This window comes from Daktulosphaira vitifoliae, unplaced genomic scaffold (genome assembly GCF_025091365.1).
Source record: "Daktulosphaira vitifoliae isolate Bord-2020 unplaced genomic scaffold, ASM2509136v1 Scaffold_1, whole genome shotgun sequence".
In the NCBI taxonomy this organism is placed as follows: Eukaryota; Metazoa; Arthropoda; class Insecta; order Hemiptera; family Phylloxeridae; genus Daktulosphaira; species Daktulosphaira vitifoliae.
The window spans coordinates 50,204,895-50,230,882 of record NW_026099572.1 but is presented as its reverse complement, the minus strand read 5'-3'; the positions used below and the strand labels follow the sequence as shown (position 1 = coordinate 50,230,882).

Sequence of the window (25,988 nt, the reverse complement as noted above, 5' to 3'; positions counted from 1 at the left end):
TTTCATAAATCTTGTTAATATTTTATAAATATTATTTTTCATAATTATTTAAAACGAGTTAAAAAAAAAAAAACAAAACATAATTAAATTTAAAATTTAATAAACTTTAAACATATATTTTGGTGTACAATGTCAAAAATCGAATAAATTCCCCTTTTTTGACCTCTTTAATGTGGAGATTAAAAAAATAATATAATTTTATTATATTATTAAAATATTATAAATATTTTGTGACTTTTACACAAAATTTCAAACGATAATCTGTATCCGTGTCTGTGTTGTCCATACTTATAGATCTGTATGATGATGGCAATTTTTTTTTTAACGATATCGGAATATTTACTTTATTACTCACATTTTATAAAAGTTTGCCGCAATATAGCGGTACTGAGTGTCAAATTCAACTGGAAAACTGTAATATTTTTAAGAGTGTAAAAATTTTATTTTAGCTCGTAGATTAAAAATAAAGTTAGACAAATATCTTTATGGTGTGCTAAGATAAAATTTGACACAAGGCGATCGTAGGTCTAAAGTCGGCGCTCTACGCCCGGAAGCTAATATTTTTCTGTTTATTCTGATATATTAGTTATAACAAAAACATTTTTTAAATATATGTTTATATATTGTATAAAACTAACACTTATTTTATATGTTGAGGATTATAATTTCAAATATTTTTGTTAACCTTAATTTTTATTGTTCTCTAAATACTATTAAAATTCAAAAATCGTTATTTATTTCGGAGGAGGTGTTGTAAATAAGATAACTTTTACAACCTCTTCGAAAATCGAAATATTCAAAAACTCTCTTGATTATTATATAAAATATTTATTGAGTAATAAGATGATTCATAGAAACTTGTAATATTTAATTTTGTGACAATTAAAAATAATATAGTAGTTTGTCAACTTTAATAGCAATTAATACATTACCAATTATACTGAATAGGATTTTATTTTGTAATACATATTATAAATCATATAATAATTATTATTATATGAGTTAGTATCAACTTAAATGATTCAATTTAAAGACTTGTAGTTTTTTTATAGAAATATATATCTATAAAATGTAAAATTTATTATTTCTGCTTAAGATCTATATAGAATACCATATATATATCGCTAGTTGTTAATAGAGTAGGAATATCCATTTTATATTTGAAATTTATTTATTTATTGTCAATTTTTGCAACAGTTTTATTCTGTAGTTTGTTTTTAAATTATTAACAAAAAAAGTATTTCATATCACAAATGTAGTGAAATACTGTAAAACTGAAAGAAAATAGCAAACTGGTTTAAACAATTTTATTAACTACTGATTGGCATCCACTCATTATATTCATTAGATTATTTTTAATATGTGAGCTGTTTTTTTTTTGCGTTAGAACAATTTTTTAGCTTCGATGCGTTTTTTATTTTTTTACATAGAATAATAAACAATTTTGAAGAGAAAAAATTATGCTTTATGTATTGAATAATCGTATAAATGACAACACAACAGGGCACAAAAAGTATAAATACAAACATTTTTTAGATTTTTGTATTTATAGCCTAATGAGTTGAGAATATTTTTTGTAATATATAAAATATTTTGGAATGTAATTAAGTATAGAGGGACGGTGTGGACGAGTCGGTAACGCGGTAGTTCCTGATGCCTACTGTCATGGGTTCGAGACTCGGTCACAAGCGACTCTAATGGCGAAATTAAAAAGGTCATTAAATATTTAGTATTGGCTCTTCTTGTCTGTTAACTTGTTATAGTAGTCATTAAAAAAGGTCCTAGGGAAATTTTCTTGTTTTTTTTTTCAGAGTTATTTTATCGTTTAAAATGTATAACTCTAATTAATAATTTCGAATTATAAGGAACAGGACTAACTTAAGACATAAGTAACAACTTTATTTTTTTTTATTTACAATTTGAAATACACAATCTGTACAACATAGCACAATAATTAGATATGATATTATAATAGTATCATGAATATTTTGAATTAAGAAATCACCCATTGGTGACACTTGGCTGGGAAACAACTATATAAAACTTTATTAATTTTTTACATTTTTTAATTTTTCAGCTTGATTAAAAATGATTGATGAAAAAGTTGATGTAAGTTATGAGTCATTTAAAGCAAAAGTTATAGCATCTTCAGCTCATAAACAAAATCAAAACCTTTCATCCGTGAAGAAGACTTCGGTAAAACATATAAATGTTGAACCGGTGATTTTTTTTTATATAATTGCTTGTGGTTTAGCAAGTTTGACTAATCAAAACTTAAATATTCAAAAAGCATGTAGAGTCAACCTAAGATTCAATAAAAGTGTATGTAATGAACTTGACCTTAAGAACTTTGATTTCGCTTATTTCACTGGCGAAGAAATCAGAGTACAAAAATTAGTAGCCGACATGCTTGTTTGGCAGACAATACTACAAAACAGTATACCTACTATTTTTGTAATATTTTTGGGTTCGTGGAGTGACCGAAATCGTCGACGGAGACCATGCATGTTATTACCTATTTTTGGAGAGATTATTAAAAATCTTGGCCTCATGGTTTGTGTATATTTTTTTGACCAACTTCCAATGGAAATTTCTGGTTTGTGGCAATCGTTACCCATCGCCCTGACTGGACATTGGGTGGTTTTATTCATGTCTGTTTATTCCTACGTTGGTGATATTAGTACTGTAAGTATAATTTGGTATTAATAGATAAAAAGTATAAAGTTTTCTAATCAAAAAAATATCTTAAATTAATTTTGAAAACTTTTATCACTTAATTGTTTGATTTTTAGCATGTTACGAAGCTGAGAAATTATTAGTTTTAACATAATGTGTATATTTTTTATTTTTTTTGTGTTGGTCAATATTTTTTCTCAAGTCTTACTTGACAGATTTTTTTAAACGATACGTCAAAAAATCACAAATGTATCTATTTAAAGACGTTATTCTAAAAAAATTTGAATAATTTACCTTGTTCCATATAAATGGGAGAAATCTCAAAACATATTGTAATTTTTTCAATCTATAAATTTATATTTTTTAATCTTTTTTTACTTAAAACTGTTATCATTTTTTTTTAATGGATGAATCGAAACAAATTCCTTTTTATAAATACCTAAGGTACCTTTTCATGTGGTTAATTTTTTTTTAAATCTGAATTTTGATTATATTGATGTTCTGATCTATTTCTCGAATGAGCGATAAAAAAGGACGAATATAAACGCAATTTGAATGAAATATGTTGTAGATTTAACTTAATTTCTCCCCTTCTAATGTCATTTTCATCAAATTTTTTGGATGGGAGTTGCCATAAATTTAGGAGGACTAAGCTCCCCTATAAAGACGATGCAATATCGGTATTATGGTACAACATACAATTTTCATTTTACAACGGTTGTCAAAACGCTTGAACGTCACTCCCAATTTTAATAGATTGGTGATAAGCAACTAGTTTGAAAGAAGATTGCAGCAAAAATGATGTTTATCCTGAGTTAGGAAGACTGGTATCCGCACCGGGCAGCCCGTTATTTATTATTAATTAATCGATTTGGTGTGTTCTAAATTATAAGTTTTTATTTATTTATTGTTTGTTAAGAAAAATAAATAGTGTGCATTTTTCATTATTTTACATATTATGACAAACATCAGCTGAAAAATAATTAACCTACTCTACAACACTGACATCCGAAGTGGTGGATTTCCCATGTCACTAAAAAAAAATACAAAACTTATAATTCTTGCTATCAAATCTTTTTAATTTGAATTAAAATTTTTGTCAATTATAAAATAGATTCTGCATCATCTGTTACTAACAGAGTACTAAAAAGCGTTCATTGGAGAGGATGATCTACTTTGTACGGTCCGTAGATAAGATTATCCACGAACTGTACTAAGACAAATAGTGTAATCTGTTTATTTCTAGTCTTATTCTAAAGAGTAGTAATATAGTAAGCATTTAAATAAAATATTGTTTAGGGTTGAACAATTTTTTTAAATTTATAATAGAATTTTTTGTTATGACCCTTTTGTTTTAATGAGAGCTGACAAAAATTGGTTTTATCACAATGTGCATTTTTTAATGTTTTTCCATGAAAATTTTTAATTCTCACTGAATGATGTTGTTGATTTATGTGTCAAAAGAAACCGATTTTAATATAGTTGAACCTATTAACGTCAAAAATTAAAAAAAAAACATTTTATTTTAAAAATTTTAAATTTACTAAATTCCTGCTAAAATAATAATAATTTTTAGAATTTTTTCTTTTGGCTTTGTTTAATATTATTTATTTATCGATTTATAAGTCTAATGTTTTTAAGTCCATTCTTTATTCCGTATAAGAATAACAACTTAATTGTTTTAAATGGGATTAAACATATTTTAACTAGTTTATATAACAAAAAATAATNTAAACATATTTTAACTAGTTTATATAACAAAAAATAATCCAACTAAGAAAATGACTGGTTGATAATAACATTTGAATCAGTAGTTCAGAAGTTATGAATATTTTTAGACTTGAGTGAGAGGAGCAGCGTCCAGAGAAATCCATAATGATAAAAATAACATGACCTGTACCACTTCTCCAGTCAACATTTAAAATTGTTTATAAAAATTGATTATTTTTACATTCTTATATTTCCCCGAACTTAACATGCTATAAAGAGTGGTAACTCTCTTTTACACGTTAGGAAATCAATGTTAGCTAGGTCAATTGTTAAAATTGTTGATAATTATCGAAATACTGGTTCAAATGTTATCGACCAGACATTATGTTAGTTGAATAATTTTCTAACATTTGATCTAGTAAACATACATGTTTACCATTTAAGAAAATAAAGTTAATACACTTTTAAGGGTAATGGGATGGACATATAAAACATTGAACCACTTATAAATTAAGAAATAAATAATATTAATTAACGTCAAATAATAATAAGTTAATCATTCTGTATATTAGAAAAATAAGATAATTTTTCTTTTATACTATACAAGAAAATTAAAATTATTTAATTTCATTAATTTTTTAGGTAAAAGAAAAAACATTGAAAATTGGTATGGTAAACTTAACGGTTGCATTTTGTCTTCCGATAGGCTCTGCTCTATCTGGGATATTATACAGAAAGTTTGGATACTATGGAATATATGGAACATCATCAATACTGTGCATTATCAGTATATTATTGGCTTTTATTTTAGTTCAGGATAAAAATTTAGCAGTAGTTACTGATTCTAGTAATTCATTTTGGTCTCATATCAAGACATTCTTTAATTTGAAACACGTAATCAAAGCATTCCGTGTAAGTTTCAAAAAATCAAAAAATCATAGAAGATTGAAAGTTATTGCTTTAATTATACTCATCACCACAATCATGGGTCCTCAACAAGGTCACAATACTATTCACTTTATACTGTAAAATAATTTTTTATTTCAATAACTGCAAAAAATAAATTTTAAATATAATCGATAGAGCTATCATCAGTATGTTTACTGGTAGTAATAATGCTTATGATTCATTTAGTTATTTAAAAAAAAATCTATAATTATTATGAATTATAATTTTAATATTATGTTAAATAATTTTTTTGTTATTCAACAAAGAATTCGATTTCTAATAATTATTTTGGTACATAGAAAAAAAACTTCTAATTATATTCATTGCATTCTTGATTTAATTTTTATCATATATAAATATATTTTATTTTACGTATAATATAGGTGAGAAAGGTGTCTTATATTTGTTTACTCGTGTTAAATTCAATTGGAATGAAATGCAGTTCAGCATTTTCTCGACATTTTCTGTGGTTATTAATCTTATTGGTAATTAATATAAATAATGATTTTCTTTTTTAATATGATAATAACAATGAAGAATTTATATTTCAGGAACCTGCTTGGTATTGGGGGTGTTGATAAAAAAGTATGATGTTAGCGATGCACTAGTTGGTTTAATTGCTTGCCTAGGGAAAATTATTTCTCAAGTATTATTTGCTTATGCAAGTTCTGAGGAAGTTTTTTACCTAGGTGTGTTAGTAAATAACAGATTTACTTTTTAAATTTAACTCGATAACACATTTTATAATCAAAACTAGTACCTTTCAAGTTACTAAATTTTAATTACAAATATAATTTTTAAAAAAAAAATAAAAGTATTTATTTATTTTTATTTTTTTAATTGTGAACTTGATTGTAGGAGCTATTTTAAATTTTCTACAAGGACCTGCTATTATCTCTCAAAAGTCTATTATCAACAAAATCATTCCAGCAGATGAACTAGGTTTGTGGAAGTATTCACTGTATTGTTAATAATTAAATAATTTATATTAGTATTAATATCATTAGGTCAAGTAACTGCAGTTAGCAGTATTGGAGAGAACATCATACCTATTTTCTGTGGTCCACTTTACAGTGCTATTTATGAAATAACTGTTGGAAATTTTGCTGGTGCTTTTTTCCTGCTTACAGCTACTATTACAGTGTTTTCTACACTTATTTATATGTAAGTAAAATACTTCAACTAAGTTTATATATCTTTTAAATTATCTAAACCCCCCCAAAAAAACACTTTATAAAAGTGAAAAAAAATCGCCAAGCTTAAAATGGAAAATAAAATATTATTAATTTTATGTTAAAGTATACACGAGAACGGTCCTAAAAGGTCTTACTTCTTAAACTTATGAAATGAAAATATCTTGTATATTCACTAACTAATCAAAACTACAAAATTCAAAATTATCTTAAATTTCATGAAATAATTATAGTTGTAAATTTTATGTTATAAGCTATAACGTTATTTATGTTATATCAACTCTTTACTTGCTCACGATGGGATTCAAAATAGCAAATTTTCTACAAAATTTTCAAAATACAAAACTTTTTCAATTTAAATTTTTAAAATGTTTGGGAAATACTGTGTCCTTTAAACATAAATTAAAGCTTATGTTACATACTATAAATTAAAAAACAAAAAATTTATCACAACGACTTTACCTTGTAAAATATAAAAATAAAATGTACAAATAGCTTCCGTAGTTAAAACATGCCATTTTAATAAATAATACTTTCAAATGTGTATGTGCATACCTATAATATATACACACATTATTATTATTTTTTATTGAAAACATTTTACTGGGGGTGGCGATTGTCTCTATCACCAAGTTGTAAGTTATGTACAGAGCCACATTTAAGGGGCATTGGCTGCTACTAAAGGTACAGGAGAAAATATTTACATATAAAAGTTAAAACATGTGAATTTTTATGTATTGAAGACCTAATTTATTTTTTGATCATTACTACAAAAAATTGAGAGCAAAAGAAAAATGATTGTTATTCTATAGGGCAACATTATATGATACCTTATGTGACATAATTTTTAAATGCGACCTTGATTATGTAGTTTATTGTATGATATAAATTAAAATTGTCTGCTAACATTAATATTTTTTAAATTTTAGAATATTATATGTCCTACAAAGGTTAGAATTTAAAATGAATAAAAAATGTGTCAAATCAGAAGGGATTGGAAAAATACCAAATAAATTATTCAAAAACAGTTATGGCTCTATTACAACATCTGCTGAATTACCAAAAATTTGAGGTGTTTAATACTTAATTTATTATTAATTATTTACGGGTTGCATTTGCTTAACATGCATTATATATTAACAAAACTGTTACTTTTTTTTAAAATGAATAACTTTTATTATCATCTACTAATTTTAAATCATTAACTAATATTGGAAATAAAAGTTATATTGTAGAGAGATACTTGTTGATCGTAAAATAATAATAGCAATATATATATATATATATTGTGTTGCTCATATACATTATAGTAAATTATTAATTATTCATTTAAAATTAACTCGAATGCAAAGCACGGCATTCTTCAAATTGTGGATTAAAAAAAAAAAAATTATTCCTTTATTCTTTTTAATTAATTATTTTTATATAATGTAGTATAAAACATTTTTATATTGTTGTATAGATTTATATTATTACCTTCTGGATTTTATTTTCAGTAGTTGTATTTTATTGTCTTTGTTTTAAAATTGAGTATAGTGTGACAGTGTTCCACACTCCTAATGCATCCAGTGCAGCAGACACATTATTTACTGATATGTTCTAAAGTTAAGTGACGTCTGCTACTATAAGCTCTCAAATGGGTCACCATACCATACGAGAGCTTTTACAGCAGTGTCACTGGTGCAGGAGACAACAGGAAACCTTCACTGCACTTGACTTTCTCCTTGGTACACAACAGTTCAATTGTAGTTGACTGGTGTCAAACCAATCTTCGAGTTGAGAGTTAACATATTTTTTTTTTAAATTGTTATTTTCTTTTACTTACTTATAAATAAGTAAATGAGTGTTAGGATTTTTAAAAGACAATTAAAAAAAAAAATATAATTTTATTGAATAACTGCTAACAATATACTATATCTCAATTATATAGTTAAACTTTTAACAAAATCCAAAATCACAATTAAAATTGATTAAAAAAATGCAAAAACTGATTGATAAATAGATTTTAACATTTTTACCACAATTAAAATATTTATAAATTTAAACTAAGTATTAATATAAGCTAATTTAAATGATTTCTTTTACAGATATTAAAGTAAAAACATACACATATCAAAAAAAAAATAAAACTAAAATTGTTTTTCCTAAATAGCTTTTTGAAATTGAAATACCAAAACCAGACAATTATAAATTATATTAACAAAAAATCAAAATAAACTTATACATTTACACTAATATATTTTATTTGTAATTATTCATTTTAAGTATATTGTAAATAAAAAAATTATTTCAGAGAAAATTATGATTTGTTTTTTTTCTTGTAAAAATAGCTGTATGATTACAATATAAATAAATTAAAATAAATTAAGTTTTAATAGAATAAATCACAATAAAGGCTATTATATATAGTTATTTAGTTTGAAAACTAAAATAAAAATATAGGACATATATTTTATTTCTAAAAGTAGGTTGGTAATTTTGATTTAAGGTAATATTTGTATACATATTGATGTTTTAAAATTTTATAAAATATATATAAGTCTATAAAATTGATCAGTATCAATTTAGTCTCAATAAAAATACTAAAATTGAAAGTGCCATTACAAAGACTGATGATTGAGCAATGAAACTTCCATTAGAACTAAATTGCTTACATGGGGTTTCTCGACGGATAAAATCAAACAAAGCTCCTATTAAATTAGCTGATGTAGGCTCTTTACATTTTTCTAACTCAATAACAACACAATTTTGAAGTTCGGTTAAACTCCTAAAAATAGTTGTACAACAAAATTTAAAATAAAATAATTTATTATTTAAAAAAATAAAAAAAACTACTTTTTTAGTTGTTTTTAAGTGTTCTAAACTTGATTAAAACACTTTTCAAATAATTAAAAATTAAGTTTTATTTTACATTTATCACCAATCGTTCAAAAAAACATGTTAATCGTATTAGGTTATACATAGATTTATATTAATTATAAAGCTATCAGTGAAGGCGCAAACTTTTGTAGGGCCCTTGAAAACTGCCCCTACTGCTCAACTTATACCATCATTGAGAGCTATAAAAATGATAAGATTGCAAAAAAATAGAAATTATAATAATAAATTATACGGTTTTTTACATAGATACTATAAATAATTTATTAAAATATTTTTCTCTTGAGCCTATCACAGAAACTATCAAATCTATTCAATGATAAACAAGATGATTCTTTTAATGCTAGCTACTTGTGAGCATTAAAAGAATCACCCTATATATGGTAGTTGCATTTTTCATATTGTACTATATTTAAATATAAAAATGTATCAAACAAAAATGATTTCCTTAAGATTATTCAAATTATTAGTGTTACTCAATTTCAATATACTTTTTAAATTTTTTATAGTCATATTAAAAATTAATTAAATTTATATATTATTTTCATTATTTGAACTTAATTTTTTTGAATTATAAATTTTAAAATGTATAAAGTTTGACTTGTTTTTTAAATGCGTTTTAAAAAATAAATATCTTATAAGTCAAAAGTAGTTAAACAAACAAGCATCTTATTTTCACATAATTTTCATTAATAATTTAAATAAAATATAGATTATGGATTATAGATTAGAACTTACTTGCATTGACTTTCTTCAAAACTAAATGATGGTAAATCAGACAGATTACCAACACCATTTGGTGTATATCTACTGAATGATGTATTTAAACAATGTTGAATGGCTTCTTGTTTATCATTTAAACATTCTGGGCCTTTTTCTGAGTAAAATACTAAAAACATGGCATTCACATAAATTAAATATTTTTAAATTACAATGCAGATAATGTTGCCATTATTTTTACTAATACCATGTTATTTTGATTACTCTAAATATAATTTTTATTAAACATAAAATATACTTATTAAAAAATCTTTAAAATAGATTCTCACCATTTTAATATATATATGTAGAAAAATTGATTGATCATTGACTAATAGTTTTTTTTCTAAAATAAGAATTATTTAGAAATATTTTTTTAGTTTATTAAGTAGTATTTAAGCTTTAAGCTTAAATAGTATTTATTTCTTGATTATTGAGTTATTAGATATATTTTGAAGGGACGGGAAAAAAAACATTTAACTACAATTTTTTGTAGTTTGTTAAACCTGATATTTTTTTCTTGACATCCAAGATTTGGATGTCATATAAAAATTCAAAATTGATTTGGTATTTTATACCAGTGATAATGAAACCAGTATTATTGCTGCCATTGTGATGGCAATATGTTATGATAGTCTATAAATGAATTATTATGGTAGTTATAATGAAAAATTTTCCATGACGGTTTTTGTCTATGTATTATTTAAACTCATTTATGTAACTGCAAAGAAAAATAATGACTTCTGCATTCAAAACAGTAAAATAACAATAGAAATTTGGATTAAAATCACTGAACTTTAATAAGCTGTAACAGAAGAACATTTGATTGGAAAAAAATTATATGAATATAAGGGTTTGAAGTTTTTCCTCAAGTTATAAGTAGGAGTTCTCATTTAATAAAATTATAAATAAGGATCATTATTTTTGAAGGGACAAGAAAAAAAATTATTAAACTATATATATTTGTAGAATTTTTTGAACCTCATATGTTTTTTCTTTACAAAAATTTTAAATTCTTAATAGTTCGAGAAAATGAGTGTCATACCATATTTCCATCACTCTGTAAATAGTTTTAATTCTATCTATTATTATAACTATTTTCATTTATTAAGTTGAAAAAAATAATCCTTCAAAATTCATTACTATAACTGTTCTTACAGCTTCTGATTTCTCTCTCCTCGTAATATGACCAAACCATTTAAGTTTATTCTTTCTCATCTTATCTATGATTGACACTACACTTATACTCCTTAATGTTCATTCCTTATTCTATTTTCTCTATTAACTACGCTCATTCATCTAAGCATTCTCATTACTACAACACACATTCTCTGCTCTATTTTCTTATCAATCACCCAACACTCTGAACTATACATCATATCTGGTCTCACTACAGTCTTATAGAAATTACCTTTCAGCCTCATTAGAATTCTCTTATCACATAACACACCAGACGGTTTCTCCACTTCAACCATCCTCACTTAATCCTGTGTCTTACATCCTTGTCAATATCATTGCTCTTTAATACAACTCATCTTAAATACTTAAAACTCTCCACCTCTCCAATCACATCATCACCTATTGTTACTAACCTCCTCATTTCACCGACCTCGTGTTCTTCTCTGTCAAACTCGTACTATATGTATTTTGTCTTGCTTCTACTTATTCTTAAACCCTTTTCTTCAAGAGCTGATCTCCATACCTCTAGCCTTTGATTAATTTTCTTCATATTTTCTTCTATTAACACTATATCGTCAGGAAAATGCACCACATTACTTCTCCTTGTATTTCTCTAGTAATTTCAACCATCATTAGAGAAAATAAGTAAGGGATTAAAACAGAGCCTTAGTGCACTCCTACTCTTACTCTAAAATATTCTATTACTTTTTACTCTGGTAATAGTGTCATCATACATATCTTCTATTATAAATATACCTTTTTGGGATTCTATTTCTCATTTTAAAACCTTTATCATTCACTTTCTCCAAATCTATAAATACCATACAAAGCTTTTTCTTTTCCCTATAGTTTTCTATTAGCTGTCACAAAATAAATGTCTCCATAGTTGACTTTCCAGACAAAAAACTAAACTGTTTGTTTGTTACTGATGTTTGCCCTCTTATGCTTTTGTCTATTACCTTTTTCCAAATCTTCATACTATGACTCATAAACTTTATGCCTCTATAATTTCTATACTCATGTACTCAACAATTTTTATTGTTAATAAAAAATTTAGATTGACATTTTTAATCACTTTTTAAGAAATATGATTTTGTACATACAAGCTATTCTGTCTCCATCATCATGGCAAATAAATTCCATCAAAGCTTCAGTAACATTTTGGAGGATTTTTTTAGTAGCACGTTCACCTTCATCCCAACAAGCATCTAATGTTGAAGTAAAATTTAATATACAATTTTGAAAATCCTTTTTTTTTCTGAAAAAATTTAAGTTGTTATTTTTAATTGAAACAAAAAAAAACATAAAATTAATATTTTAATAATTTTGCTTTAAAAAGAAGGTAATTTTAAACTTTCAAATTTGAAGAAAATTGTAAATATTATTTATAATTCATTATTATGTTATGACATTTAAAAATTTATTATTTAACAAATTGAAAACTTACTAATTCATATAAATAATTTTTTCTAAAATTAATTCAAAGAGTTTTTTTTATATAACATAAGTGGTGTAATTGAAACCCCATTGTTCCATTAATTAGTAAATCAGTAAAAGTTACTTCAATAAATTAACTTATTTTCTTAAAATTTGGTGATTAAAAAAAAATTTTAATGAAAGATCTAAAAAAATAAAATGGTAGCATGTTACAGAAATTCCCAGAAAAGCTGATAATTTTATTTATTATAAATGACTGGGAAACAACTAAATAAATTTAGCATAGCAAGATAATTTAACAGATTAAATATAACGAGTTTAAATCAGTTAAATACGATTTAAAGCCATTATAAAGATTGTTTTATAGATCATAATAATTTTTGATCTTCTTAAAATTTTGAGAGCAGCAACCTACTACATCTTAAGATACAATGTTTAATACTTACGAACAGTATTTTTTGAACACTTCATCTAATTTACCAGTCGGTCTTTGGGTTTCTATTTCTTTCTGTAATTCTTTAACATTTACCAATGATTTCATGCATAACTTAAACTCTCCTTCAGCTTCCTGAAATATAAAAAAATAACTTTAAAAATTTCTAGTTTTTAATATTCTTAGATAGTAAAGATTTATTTCAATTTTCAAATAATGAACATATGTAAATATTATAACCGTCAGCATATATATTATAATTGAAGTGAATGTTGATGATGTTTTAATCACCATAAATCGGATATTTTTTTTTACGAGTATGACTTATTATAGAGATACTGGAAAAAAAATCAGCACAGTGGGATTGCACCATAGTTTGGGTGAGTATAGATCATATATGGTAGTAATTCACATCACAATCATAAAAAACAAAACGCTTAAAAGTGAATCTGTTAAATTTAACAATAATTTGTATATTTGTAATTTTACAATTGTTGTTATTAAAATATTACTTAAAATATTAAATTATTAAATTATTTGTTTTATTAGACAATATACAGTAATAGCTTTAATAAACATTCCAGAGCATTAAAAAAAAGGGAAATGAAAAAAAAATAATTTATATGTGTAGGTGGTCTGTTTTAGCCCTTCCTGTACTTAAGTTTCTCATTTGATTTTCACAAAATGCATATCAAAAAAAAGCTTATTGTTTTAAGTATACTCTATTAAAATTTTATTAGGATTAGTGATCTATAAAAAATGTTATAGTAGTTTTCAAATGCAAAAAAAATATTAGCAAATGCAATTTTTTTACAGTAGTGATTTTGACATATTTTTCTAAATTTTTAAAATGAGTGGGTTTTAATCTCTTAATTTTAGGGAAAGGGATACCTTAAATGCTTTAAGTCGAAGATAAATGCAACATCATTAAATTTTCAGTATTCAGTATTTATAAATACAGCAAGTTATAAATCATGACTAAATATGTAACTACACTTGATAACATAGGAAAATCTAAAACATGTACAATATATAATATTTCGACTTTTGTTAAAAAAACTGAACATAATGATTTTGTGAAAAGATTGAAATGACGATGTTGAAGTATTAGTCAGAATAATAAAAGAGAAGGAAAATAACTCATTGTTTATTTTTGCTCTTAAAATCTAATGCACAATATATTTTTGAACCATATTTTATCATTAAATTTATATAAAGTTCTTGAAATTTAATAATGACGTTAGAATCACATATAGTCAAATTATACAAATATTTGAAGCTTTAAAAATTTATTGTATTGTTGTAAATCTTCTGTCTATAGCTAATTTTGAATATGCTTTGAAAATACAGGGTGGCCCACCACTCACTGACAACTTAAATAACTTTTGATCCAGTTAATATTTTTAGTTGATTTTTTTTTTAAATAATAGTTATACGTTAGGTCTATAGCTATATCTCAATAATTAATTTTTTTACATTTTATTAAAAATATTAATTATTTTTAAATTTTAAATAAAATGTAAAAAAAAAATCTAAGATAGCTATTTTGTAGAGTAGAATTTAAGAAAAATTTTAGTAAAAAAATATCTTATTAATATTCAGTAGTAAATATTCTGTAGCGTTTTGAAGTTTGTGAAAATTTGAATTTTCATGTACTATTTTACGGTATTAAACATTGAAATACGTATTGAGAAAAGGACAGAAGAAAACGCTATCTTTTCATGATTACTGTGTATACATATGATGATAGTGTGTATACATTACAAACTTGGCATAAATACCATGATAAGAAATTAGATAAGGCAATTATTACTTATCACTCTCATTCAAAAGTATATTGAAAAGATAGCGTTTTCTTCTGTCCTTTTCTCAATACGTATTTCAATGTTTAATACCGTAAAATAGTACATGAAAATTCAAATTTTCACAAACTTCAAAACGCTACAGAATATTTACTACTGAATATTAATAAGATATTTTTTTACTAAAATTTTTCTTAAATTCTACTCTACAAAATAGTTATCTTAGATTTTTTTTTTACATTTTATTTAAAATTTAAAAATAATTAATATTTTTAATAAAATGTAAAAAAATTAATTATTGAGATATAGCTATAGACCTAACGTATAACTATTATTTAAAAAAAATCAACAAAAAATATTAACTGGATCAAAAGTTATTTAAGTTGTCAGTGAGTGGTGGGCCACCTGTATATTTATTCCGAAAATTATTTTTAATTTTATATAATTTATTTTTTGCGATGGACAGAATAGCTGAGTACTATAATAAAGTTAAGAGATCTCCTTTTTGAAGTCGAAAGCCTTAAATGGGCTTTAAAAATAAATAGAACACTATATTTTTGAGTTTTATTATTAATTATGCTGATAACTAATATATATAAATATATTTACAAAAATCGACATAATAATTACTCTAGAAAATAATTTTTAAATTGTTTCTTTAAGTTTCGACGAAGATATAATTCTACTAAATATTTTACATTATTTAATTTCAGCAGTTAATACATTTAATTTTATGAGAAACCACAACTTTAAGTATGAATGTGTATAACTTGAATCGCGTTTAATTGTTATAACTTCCAAAATATTTAAAATAATTGATACCATCAAATGGTATTATCCACTATAATAATAGTTAAGATAATAATGAGTTAAAATTAAAATAGCACCTAACTTTTAAAAGTTAAGATATGTAAATAAATGTTTATAAAAATAGTATAAATTAAAATTAACTTAAAACACATTTTGTGTTAAATAATTATAGTGAAAGTAGATTCAACATAAAATTCTGAATACGCTAAACAAGATGAACAAAAACTCTCATTTTCTCAAAAACTGTTGAATATTTAAAATTTTTATAAAGAGAAAAATTATTTTGTCCAAAAAGCTTTAATGTAATATGTGAACAAAGAATGTTTTCTTCCCTTCAAGGTTAAAAAACATTGAAATTAATTTTCTTAAATGGGAACCACTATTTTTACTTTTTTAACGTGATAATATGATAGAAGAATAAATTACAAACAACTTTATTTATCCGATCAGCTTGTTTATTTGTTAAAACATGTTTTAGTCTTTATTTTTTTAAATTTTATTGTTATCTTAACGATTGAAATGCAGTAATCTTTTATTTACTACGCTGTCACATTAAACCAATTTTCTATTAACTAAGATAACAGAATAGAATATTAAGATAAAAAGTTTACTTGAAAAATGCCTTAATACATATTATTGGTTATTGAAACAGATTATTTCTGCCGCCGATACTATGAAACTAAATCATGATAAATTATTACTTGAAAGTCAATTCTTTAAATAATCATAAAACGCTAACTATTGGATCGGATAAAAAAAATTATAAGAACAAAATTGTAATTTTTTTTTTTTTATATATATACCATAATATCAAGTTCACAATAGCAATTCCCAAATAAAAAAATTTTATTTAATGATTTTTATCCTTGAATGGAAGAAAAAAATTATTTAATTTCATATAATTGTTGTTTTTTAAATCTAATATTTTATTTTTTTCAAAATGAGTGTTCTAACAAATTTTGTTTACAAGTATATATTTAGGTACTTGAATATAATAATAATTAAATATACCGTAGCTCTAAGAAATAAAGACATAAAACTAAATAAAGAGTAGTCATTTATTTATAGCTTTAATTTTGTTTTTTTTTATTCGATCATTACATGTTATTTTTTTCAATGAAAATTACATTATTAAGATTGTATAATATTAAATTAATCTATATATTAAATATAATTGATCAAATTTTATTACAATTATCGCAAATAGAATTAAAATGAATAATAGTAAGTAACGGATTATTTTTTCAAACATGGTGGGTACATTAATTTTCATCAGAAATACTTAAGTATGTAAATAATAATACTATCAACATTAAATGTTAAAAATAAAAAATTTATCCGTTTTTAGTTTTTCATTTTGAAATTACGAACGTGTGTAATTAAGTTAATATAACTTCAAAATGAATGTATTTCGTTATTAATCTTTACGACAATCATAAATAATCTTAATGCAGCTTCAATTATAATACGAGTGTATACATATTATAAATAAATAAATATATTAAATGCGGTAATAACCATGTTTTCAAGAGTTTGTAATCATATACATTGTCAAAAGAAGTTTTAATAAATCGATTTTGTAGATTTTTTTGAAAACATAAAATATTCTTAATCGAAAAATATGAAAACGTATTACAAATAATAATTCTTTACGTGCTTATTTTTTACGAAATAATTATAGTAGCGTAGTCAAAATTTTAATTCCTTAATTAGTTAATTTTAAATTAAGGTCCGACCTGGCCCGGGCTCAAACATTAAATTATTACGGTCCGACTCGATTTTTGGACCGGTTTAATTCGGATTGGATCGCATTAGTCCGGCCTGGACTGATATCAGTATAGATCCTACCTCTGCGTACACCATTGAATAATTATTTAGGATAATAATAATAATTATTCAAATAAAGTTAATATTTTTTATTATAGTTGACTCATTATCAGTGAACTATAAAGCTATAGCTCTTCCATTACTATAATATTAAAAATAGTAGGCTCCCCTCTCAATATGTATATACCTGGGTTTCGTGCCTTGCACACTCTGAATATCTGGATTTTGGTATATACAGCAATAATATTATAATAATAATAACTTACACAAAAACTTTTTATTATTTACCAGATGGTTGGTAAAAAGATATAAACACTCACTTGTTTGAACACGAAAATAAACAAAGCAAATCTCATAAGTATAAATGAGGTAAAAAGAGTTCTGTTGAGTATATTAATAATGATTCTATAATTGAAAATAATGTAACATATTATACATGTTAATGTTAAATTAATCATAGTGATAATATTTGATGAGGTTACAAATAAATGAACTTTAAACTATATAACAGCTTTTAATATTATTATAACAAAGGTTTTTATAATGGGGAGATAAAATTTTTTTTTACTATTTGTTAAGTAATATTAATTCCAATTTCACAAACAATAAAAAAATATAGGAGTCAAGTTTAAAGGGTATAATGAAAACGTAATTTCAAAATTAGTCCGAACACAAAAGTGGAATAAAGAAAGGAGGGCGGCACCTAGTGTACACTCACTAGGGTGGGGAAACAAAAAGTAATTATATCACATATTTTATATTATCCGAGCATCTTAAATGGACTAGCTAGAAATTTTAAGAATTTTGGTATAACTTTAGAAACATCTAAAATTAACAATTTAAGAGATTTATTAGGTAACCATAAAGATAAAGTAGAAGAAGAGGGAAATCGGACATTTATAAAATACAATGTGAAAGTTGTAATAAATGTTTCATAAGACAAACAAAAAGAAATATAGGGGCCAGGTTTAAATGCGCTTAAGAAACATTAAAAATTAAGACGTTGATAAATCCCCTGTGATCGAACATTTATTGACACATAATCACTACATTAAAACCATAAAACTAATTAAAAACGTATATAATTCTAAAGAATTTTGTATAAGGAAGGCAACAGAAATGTATAAAAATATGAACAATTTAATTAATTGAAATCTTGGTTCATTATTGTACATCATTGAAATATTCATTATTAAACTACTGGTGTAGACTGGCAAAATGTGACAATATTACTTAGTGATAACGTTACCAGAGGTATTAAGGGGTTTTTTTTTTAGGTCAGTGTCAGTATGTGCTGTAATGGTAACACTGTATCCAAAATAAGTATTCGTGATTTTTTAGTATTTTTTTGTGACTTAGTGAGTTAAATAACTTAAAAAGCCACAAAAAATTTAAATTTTCATTAAAATAGTATTTCATATATATCAATAATAAGATACAGTGTATGTAAAAAATATTCCGAAATAAAAAAACATTTTTTTTTTTTTAATAAAATTAATTTTGACCTCTATCTCACCTAGGTATTATATATATTTTACAAAATACCATGGGAGTATTTGTAAAGAAGTTATTTATTAATTTATTGTATGAGTGTGATGGGAGTTTATGCAATCGACAATTAATTTTTTAATCATTAAAATGAATATTAAAACTATATTAATAATATACAATTTTTTAATAATAAAAATAACAATAATTATTTCAAACTATGGGGCTCTTTATCTTGGGCCATAGACCAGTTGGCCCAGGCCTTAGTTCTGTCTGTGTATGTATATATAAGTGTGTTTTAAATTTGTGGGCAAATAATTAAATTATGTTTAAGCAATTCAAAAAGAATACAATAAAACAGAAATTTTTATGAGATCATATGGCTAAAAATAAAAATAAAATAAATATTACATCCATCCTATTAGAGTGAGTAAATAACTATTATACAAGAGCAGTTATTCTATGAAGGTCTTTACCAACAGCTAATGCTAACAAGAATTATAATTATAATTTTAGTACTAACTTGAGTTATAAAACAACATTTTCAAGGTTGCTAACATCAATTATAATCTATATAATATACCCCTCAAGAGGACAAAATAAATTTGTATTTTTTATTAAAAATGCAAATTATTTAGATTAATTATAAACATATAGAATTATATTATTGTCATTTAAGTTCTTATTAAACATAATTATATTAACATAGTATTTCACACCATGATTTTTATTGATGATTATTACTAATATTTAAAATACTTTTATAGGTAATTTCCAAAGAGAAGGTTTCTCCTTTTATTTTGAGATTAATTACATTTTTGAAACTAAAAAAAAAAATGAAATTGATGTTTGCAAAAATTTTAATTACATAGCTCTGTAGTTAAAAAAAAGTTGTGGTTTTTATTATTTGATTTATTAGATACACCTCTTTTATTGACTAAATATAATACAATAAGAAATTTTTAATCAAGTAATTAATGGTTAACACAATTAGAGTTAAAAATAACATTAAAAATGCTCATTTTCTCAAATTTGATAGAATCATTTTGTGAAAATACTAGAAGCCAAATTTGAAAGATACAACAGTATTTAAAAAAAAAATGTTTAAAGTAAAGGATTTTGACTGTTCTAAAAAAACAGTTTTGCAAAATAGAAATGTGACATCTAAAATCTGTTAAAAGAACATCAATTGAGAAAATTACTTAATCAGAAAATTTAATTAAGGTTTTATTGTAATTTTTTATAATAAATTTATTATAACAATTATCAATTGATTGTTAAACAACTTTTAGTAACACTAAAAAAATAGTTTAAGAATTATTTAAAGTTTGAATATGTAAAACAAATAACATATCTTGTTCAAACAACTACTACTGCAATAACATGATAAAATATTGATGTAATATTGGACCCCAAGTAAAAATATTGTATTTTTTTGAAATAGAAAATGCCTTTTTTTTGTCATTTATCTATATTGTATCTTTTTATATCATAGGTATGTGCATTAGTTGTATTGTCCTGATAAAAATAAATATGTACCATTTTTAAAATAATAAAACTTAAGTATGTATCAGGGCTAAAAATCTATACTCAAATTTTGATTTTAATTTCAATTATCGATATATCAATTTGCCAATTTGGATTATTAGAATTTCAGTTTATTAATTTTTATATATTTAATCAATTTTTCTTATTGATTTTTTATTTAAATAATTTTTATTTTGATTTCACATACTGATATTTCAAAAAATAAATTATGGTACCAAATATAGATTTTTATATATAATGCCTAGAATTAAATTTTTACAGAATGTTGCCATTTGAAATTTAAAAGTTATCTTCTTGATAATGCTTTTATAAAAGAAAGTAAAAAATGTCAACTATAAATTATTTTTTTATAACTTTTATGAATGAATTATTTATTCATTTAGAAAATAAAATACTTTTATGTGGTTACTTCTATCTTACTTTGTCATAAAATAAAGCTGGTTCATTAAATTCTGATAATCATGAATATTAAATAGATTATTATAATCTAAAGAATAATAATATTAATGGCAGTAAATTTTATACTATTGTCATATAAATAGTATACTAATAAGGGGGTTCTAGAAAGTCTGAATCTCCTAATTCATTTCCAATTTATTTCATTTAAATTTTGATAATAAATATCCAAAATTATTTTGATTTTTATAATTACTTTAGTAACCAATTTTCATTTTTTCCAATTTTTATTTTTATTGATATTAAAATTATTGAAATCAATTTTAAGCCTGGTAAATATATTGTTCATTATTTTTATGTTTAATGTCCTCTCAATTAAGAAACTTAACTCTTGTTTGAGAGAGGTTATGAAAAAATGCATTTCTTGCTGGTTGGGTTAATATGATATTAAACCATGATATCTGTGCATTGAGACAAAAAACATTCCTGTCTAAGCTATACGGGTCACCTATACATTGTTATGAATTATGTTTAATAGGCGAAAAAAAATGTTTAGATTACCTTGAAAATTTGATCATTTTTAGCCCATTCCATATAATATGTCTATTTTTTTTCAAAAGAATAATGTATATACATATTAATTTTTAAACAATAAGTCACAAGACAAGCATTTTTATATAATCTTTTTTATTATTATTTTTTTGTATCCTTACAGAAGAGTAACAATGTGATCATTGATAGACACTACTACTACAGCACTATTATGTAAATTTGATGTAGGCTACCACATTATATGAAATGATTGCCAAAATTATAAGTGTGCATCAATTTTTTAAGTTAATATTTAAAAACATAAAAAATGCAAAATACCCTATAAAATAATGGCCAAAATTATAATTTACTAATTTATATAAATAGATACTCTAGCAAAAAAAATTGGTGCTACATTTTTTAACTAAAATAATATGCTTTAAAATGCAATTTTCCAGTTTTTAACAATTATACCTATACTGTACTTATAAAGATACATTTATTACATAAAATAAATAATTTAAGAAGGTTTATAAATTATGTTTTAGTATAGTAAAAATTATAAGTTATTCCATAATTTCTTAAGAAATCTTTATCTATTCTATCATAACATTACCATTTCAGATTAACTACATCTAAATAACAAAGAGTCATGTTACTAAATTCAAAGAAATGCTTTTTGTTAAATCAACTAATTTTTCAAAATGAATAATAAAAATATAATAAATGTTTCTTATACGAGTATTTTAATTTAATTATGCTGGAAAATAAAAACTTTTAAATGACTTAATCAAGATAAATTGTTATTTTAACTAAAATAACAATGAAATATAGTCAAAAATTGAAATGCTTACCTTGACTAGTTCAAATGAGTTGTTGTTCGCACTGTTTTTCAAACATTTTTCCTTCATCAATTCCATACCTTCTTCAAGGGAAGGAATTGAAGAATTTAATTGGTCTATATTAGGTATATCATCAATAGGCAAAGATTCTATCTTCTTTTTAACAGTGTCTTTTAAATCATTAAGATCTGTATCTCCTTCAATTCCATTAACACCAAAGTTAACATTATTTGAAATAACTAACAAAAGTAAAAAAAAAAATTATTATTTCATGTAAATTTAAATAAACTTAGAAAACATACCTAAAGCCACAATAACTGCAGGTAGAATGAGATTTTTCATGATTAGTTTATTAGTTGTAAAAAGAGTAATTAAATCTAGAAATTACACGAAGTTATCACTTAAAAGAGCGGTTGGACGTCGAACTCGCGCAATGTTAATACGCAAACTAAATAATTTAATATGTTAAAAAGGTCGTCAAAAACTTAGTAGCACAATTAAATGGAAAGTTATTACAACAGCTGGCTTATTACACGTAACATTACCACCGTCTAATATCCATTGAAATTATTACATACAATTCCACACATAACACAAGGCAAACCAGGTTCCGGAAGTGACAGCAAACGAACAACAATTAAAACTAGTGGATTATAACAGCCGGCCGTAATTCTTCACAAAAATAGTGGGAAATTTGCGATTGAGAAGGTAATACGGACGTCATTACTAAGAATGATAAGATAATTTATTGATACTGATAGCAGTATATAACAATGCAGGACTAATGATAAAAGTTAATGTTTTCTGAAAAGTGAATGACTCTTAAAATGTAATTGAATGTTTCTCAATAAATTATAAACTTTTTAATAATTGAAAACAAATATTTATGTTATAAATAACATGAGAAATGTATAAATACACAATGATTCTTTTAACAGTAGCCACTAGATTTCTCTTAAAATTATAATTATATTAAAAATATTATTTTTGGTATTTTTTAGTTTCATAAATTTCTCGATTTATCAGTTAATAATTACTTTTTTTTAATCCCATATATATTAAAAGAGTGTTAACTATATATTTTTTTAATGGTAACTTCCATATTTAACTAGCCCATAAAATAATAAATGATCTAATTAAGAAAATGACTTGTCGATAACAACTTCTGACACATAATTTTTCAAATTATTACCATTTTAAAATATTGATTGGAGTTGAAGCGCGGGATGACAATTTTTATCATTAGACGATTTTTAGCCGAAACTTTCCTCCCGTTTAGGCGTAAAAATAATAATTTCTGAACTATTGGACCAAAAGTTGGTATCGAAAGTCGTTTTCTTGATTAAATAATTTCCTATTTTATAAGCTAGTAAAAATATTTCTTAACATTTAGAAAAATAAAGTTGACAGCCTTATAAGGTATTAGGAATAAATATAGAAAATACTTTATAATAGATAAATTGAGAAAAACTTGTAGCTAAAATAAACTAAAAAAAGACCTATACGTAATTCTTATTTTTCAATTAATTATTAAGTTTCTTGGGAGTTATATTATTTCTTTCCTAACAATAAAAAATTCATTTAAAAATACGTGTACATTTTGTTATATTTAAAACAACTCTAAGCGGCTCGTTAATTGTTCTAGGATTTTGCATTTCTATACTAATTCTACAATATTTATCATATTCACTTAGTAATATTTAAATTATTTTATGTATTTAACATACTTAAATAAGAATTACATCTTTAAATAAAATATTTTATTAATAAAGAGTACCAGGCTTTTTACAGACAAATATGTCAACAAACCCCTGTTCCGACAGTCTGTTCACTTATAAATGCATAAGTAATAATACTGATGGGTTCTATTAAATATTGACTATCGAAATATTCGATAGTAAATTCAAATCAATACTTAAAATTATTCGAATAATATTCATTATTTATTCATATGATGGATGATCTAAAATTATTGGAATAATTATTCAAATAATAAATAATGTCAAATTCTGTGGAAATACGATTTGTCATTTTGAAAAAAGCTATTAAAGCATTACGAGTGGTAAATTTCAACCAATCAATGCATAGTGTAAAATATAACAAAATTTAAATTTTTGGCGGAAAACTAATTATCTAAATATAAACCATAGATCTTCTAAACTTGTTTATACGATTTGTGATATAAACAGTGTATGTCAACTGCTTTATATAAATAATTTATGAAATTAATAAGTTTGTATTGATACATTTTAAATAAACGTATTCATGAATATGACATTAAATATCTATTTCTTAAATATATTCACCTATAAGTAAGGACCAAATGTTAATAAAATTCATGGTTTTCTATTTCTAGATTAATTATATTTAGTTTTGTAAACTATTCACAACAAATTAGGTTTGTTGAGATTTATTTATTTTAACATACAAATAGTGTTTAATACAGGAAGTTTTTGTGAGAAGTTGAAAATTTATATTCATGAGCTTTTAATTTAACATTTTCTTCGTTTAATCATCTTTATTTAATTTTAAATAATTGAAAAGCTTTTAAACGTAAGTCATTAAACATTTTTTGGCCTCTTTTCGCCTAGGTATAAAAATGTACCAAAAGAATATTGTTTGTATATAAACAATTAATTAAAATAATTACAACTTCCAAAATACTGGTTAAAAAGTTAGTTGGGCTATCCATTTTCTAAATTTGATCATTTTTTATTTTCTAAACTAGTTAAAATTTAATTATTAAAACAAATATAGTTTCAGGGATAAAATAAAATAAAATGCATACAAATATTCAATTAAAATTATTTCTTTTTACATGTAAAGAAATGAAAAATAGTAATTGAACTAGCATAACAACACAAAAATAAATGGTTGAATAACAATAAATTTAATACAAGAAGGCTTAAAAAATTTAAATAAAATTGCTCAAGATAAAAACTAGTTTCATTCGTTGTTCGCTGGATGATTATTTATCACACAAGTAGACTGTTGTTACACTTATAATTTTAATTAATACAAAAATATTCCATTAACCAAACGTAAAGCTAGGGTTTTTTACCTACCTATGAAAGAATATTATTTAAGTGTCTATAAAAGGATGTTAACTTTTCAAATATCATTTATAACGATCCTGCCAACATATATTAAAATGTTATCATATCGTGTATTGCATGAAGCGGATAACTGAATATTTCACTAATTCTCACTAGATGTATAACTTACACAAGAATTGCGGGAAACACATTGATTTCACAAAATAGGTTTCGTTGAATCACCTGTCTTATCTATAATCGTGAGTATAGGTAAGTGTAATAGGTAAAAATACTTTACGTATATCATTTTGAAATGGAAGAGGTTACAGACTTACAGGAGTGCATTTGCCTTTGTGCGGAGAGCATCACATTTGTTTTATTGCCCATGTTAAAAGAATAATGTCATAGATTAATAGATTAACACAGATAATGTTCTGGTATTATACATTATACATAATTTACATTAATGAACATAAAATTGTACCTATCTTTTATGT

At 23.8% G+C, this 25,988-nt stretch overlaps 2 protein-coding genes and 1 long non-coding RNA gene across 7 annotated transcripts in view; 2 read left to right on the top strand and 1 right to left on the bottom strand.

The window, feature by feature from the left end:
• The window catches only part of LOC126896640 (uncharacterized), a 21,420-nt gene extending 12,764 nt beyond the window's left edge, over positions 1-8,656 (top strand). Inside the window, exons 1-9 of one of the 5 annotated variants that reach the window (XM_050669587.1) lie at positions 2,081-2,220; positions 2,291-2,685; positions 5,029-5,386; positions 5,718-5,819; positions 5,886-6,023; positions 6,193-6,276; positions 6,327-6,498; positions 7,457-7,599; positions 8,615-8,656. In XM_050669587.1, coding sequence (XP_050525544.1) covers positions 2,407-2,685; positions 5,029-5,386; positions 5,718-5,819; positions 5,886-6,023; positions 6,193-6,276; positions 6,327-6,498; positions 7,457-7,598 — 1,275 coding nt within the window. In that variant the 5' untranslated portion in view covers positions 2,081-2,220; positions 2,291-2,406 and the 3' untranslated portion in view covers position 7,599; positions 8,615-8,656. Of the gene's footprint in view, positions 1-2,077; positions 2,686-5,028; positions 5,387-5,717; positions 5,820-5,885; positions 6,024-6,192; positions 6,277-6,326; positions 6,499-7,456; positions 7,600-8,023 lie in introns of those variants that run through there. The other 4 variants (XM_050669582.1, XM_050669584.1, XM_050669583.1 and 1 more) reach the window with 4 other exon arrangements.
• Positions 8,394-23,152, bottom strand: LOC126896642 (27 kDa hemolymph protein-like). Its single transcript, XM_050669589.1, has 6 exons — positions 22,759-23,152; positions 22,469-22,695; positions 13,226-13,347; positions 12,446-12,600; positions 10,143-10,293; positions 8,394-9,294 (listed from the first exon to the last, which is right to left on the bottom strand). Exons 1-6 carry the CDS (start codon positions 22,796-22,798, stop codon positions 9,087-9,089), a joined length of 903 nt encoding a protein of 300 aa, XP_050525546.1. The 5' UTR covers positions 22,799-23,152; the 3' UTR covers positions 8,394-9,086.
• On the top strand, positions 16,931-20,303 carry LOC126896643 (uncharacterized). The gene is made up of 3 exons (XR_007701894.1): positions 16,931-17,048; positions 17,943-18,020; positions 20,179-20,303. It is a non-coding gene; the product is annotated as an uncharacterized LOC126896643 (long non-coding RNA).
• Positions 23,153-25,988: the final 2,836 nt, after the last annotated feature.

What these genes read in the sequence shown, in the direction of transcription:
- LOC126896642 (XM_050669589.1), bottom strand. Translation starts at nt 22,798, where the DNA reads ATGAAAAATCTCATTCTACCTGCAGTTATTGTGGCTTTAG. An exon ending in TGCAGTTATTGTGGCTTTAG is followed by an intron (nt 22,696 to 22,758) that starts GTATGTTTTCTA and finishes TACTTTTGTTAG; the next exon opens with TTATTTCAAATAATGTTAAC. An exon ending in TTTGAAGAAAGTCAATGCAA is followed by an intron (nt 9,295 to 10,142) that starts GTAAGTTCTAAT and finishes AACTATTTTTAG; the next exon opens with GAGTTTAACCGAACTTCAAA.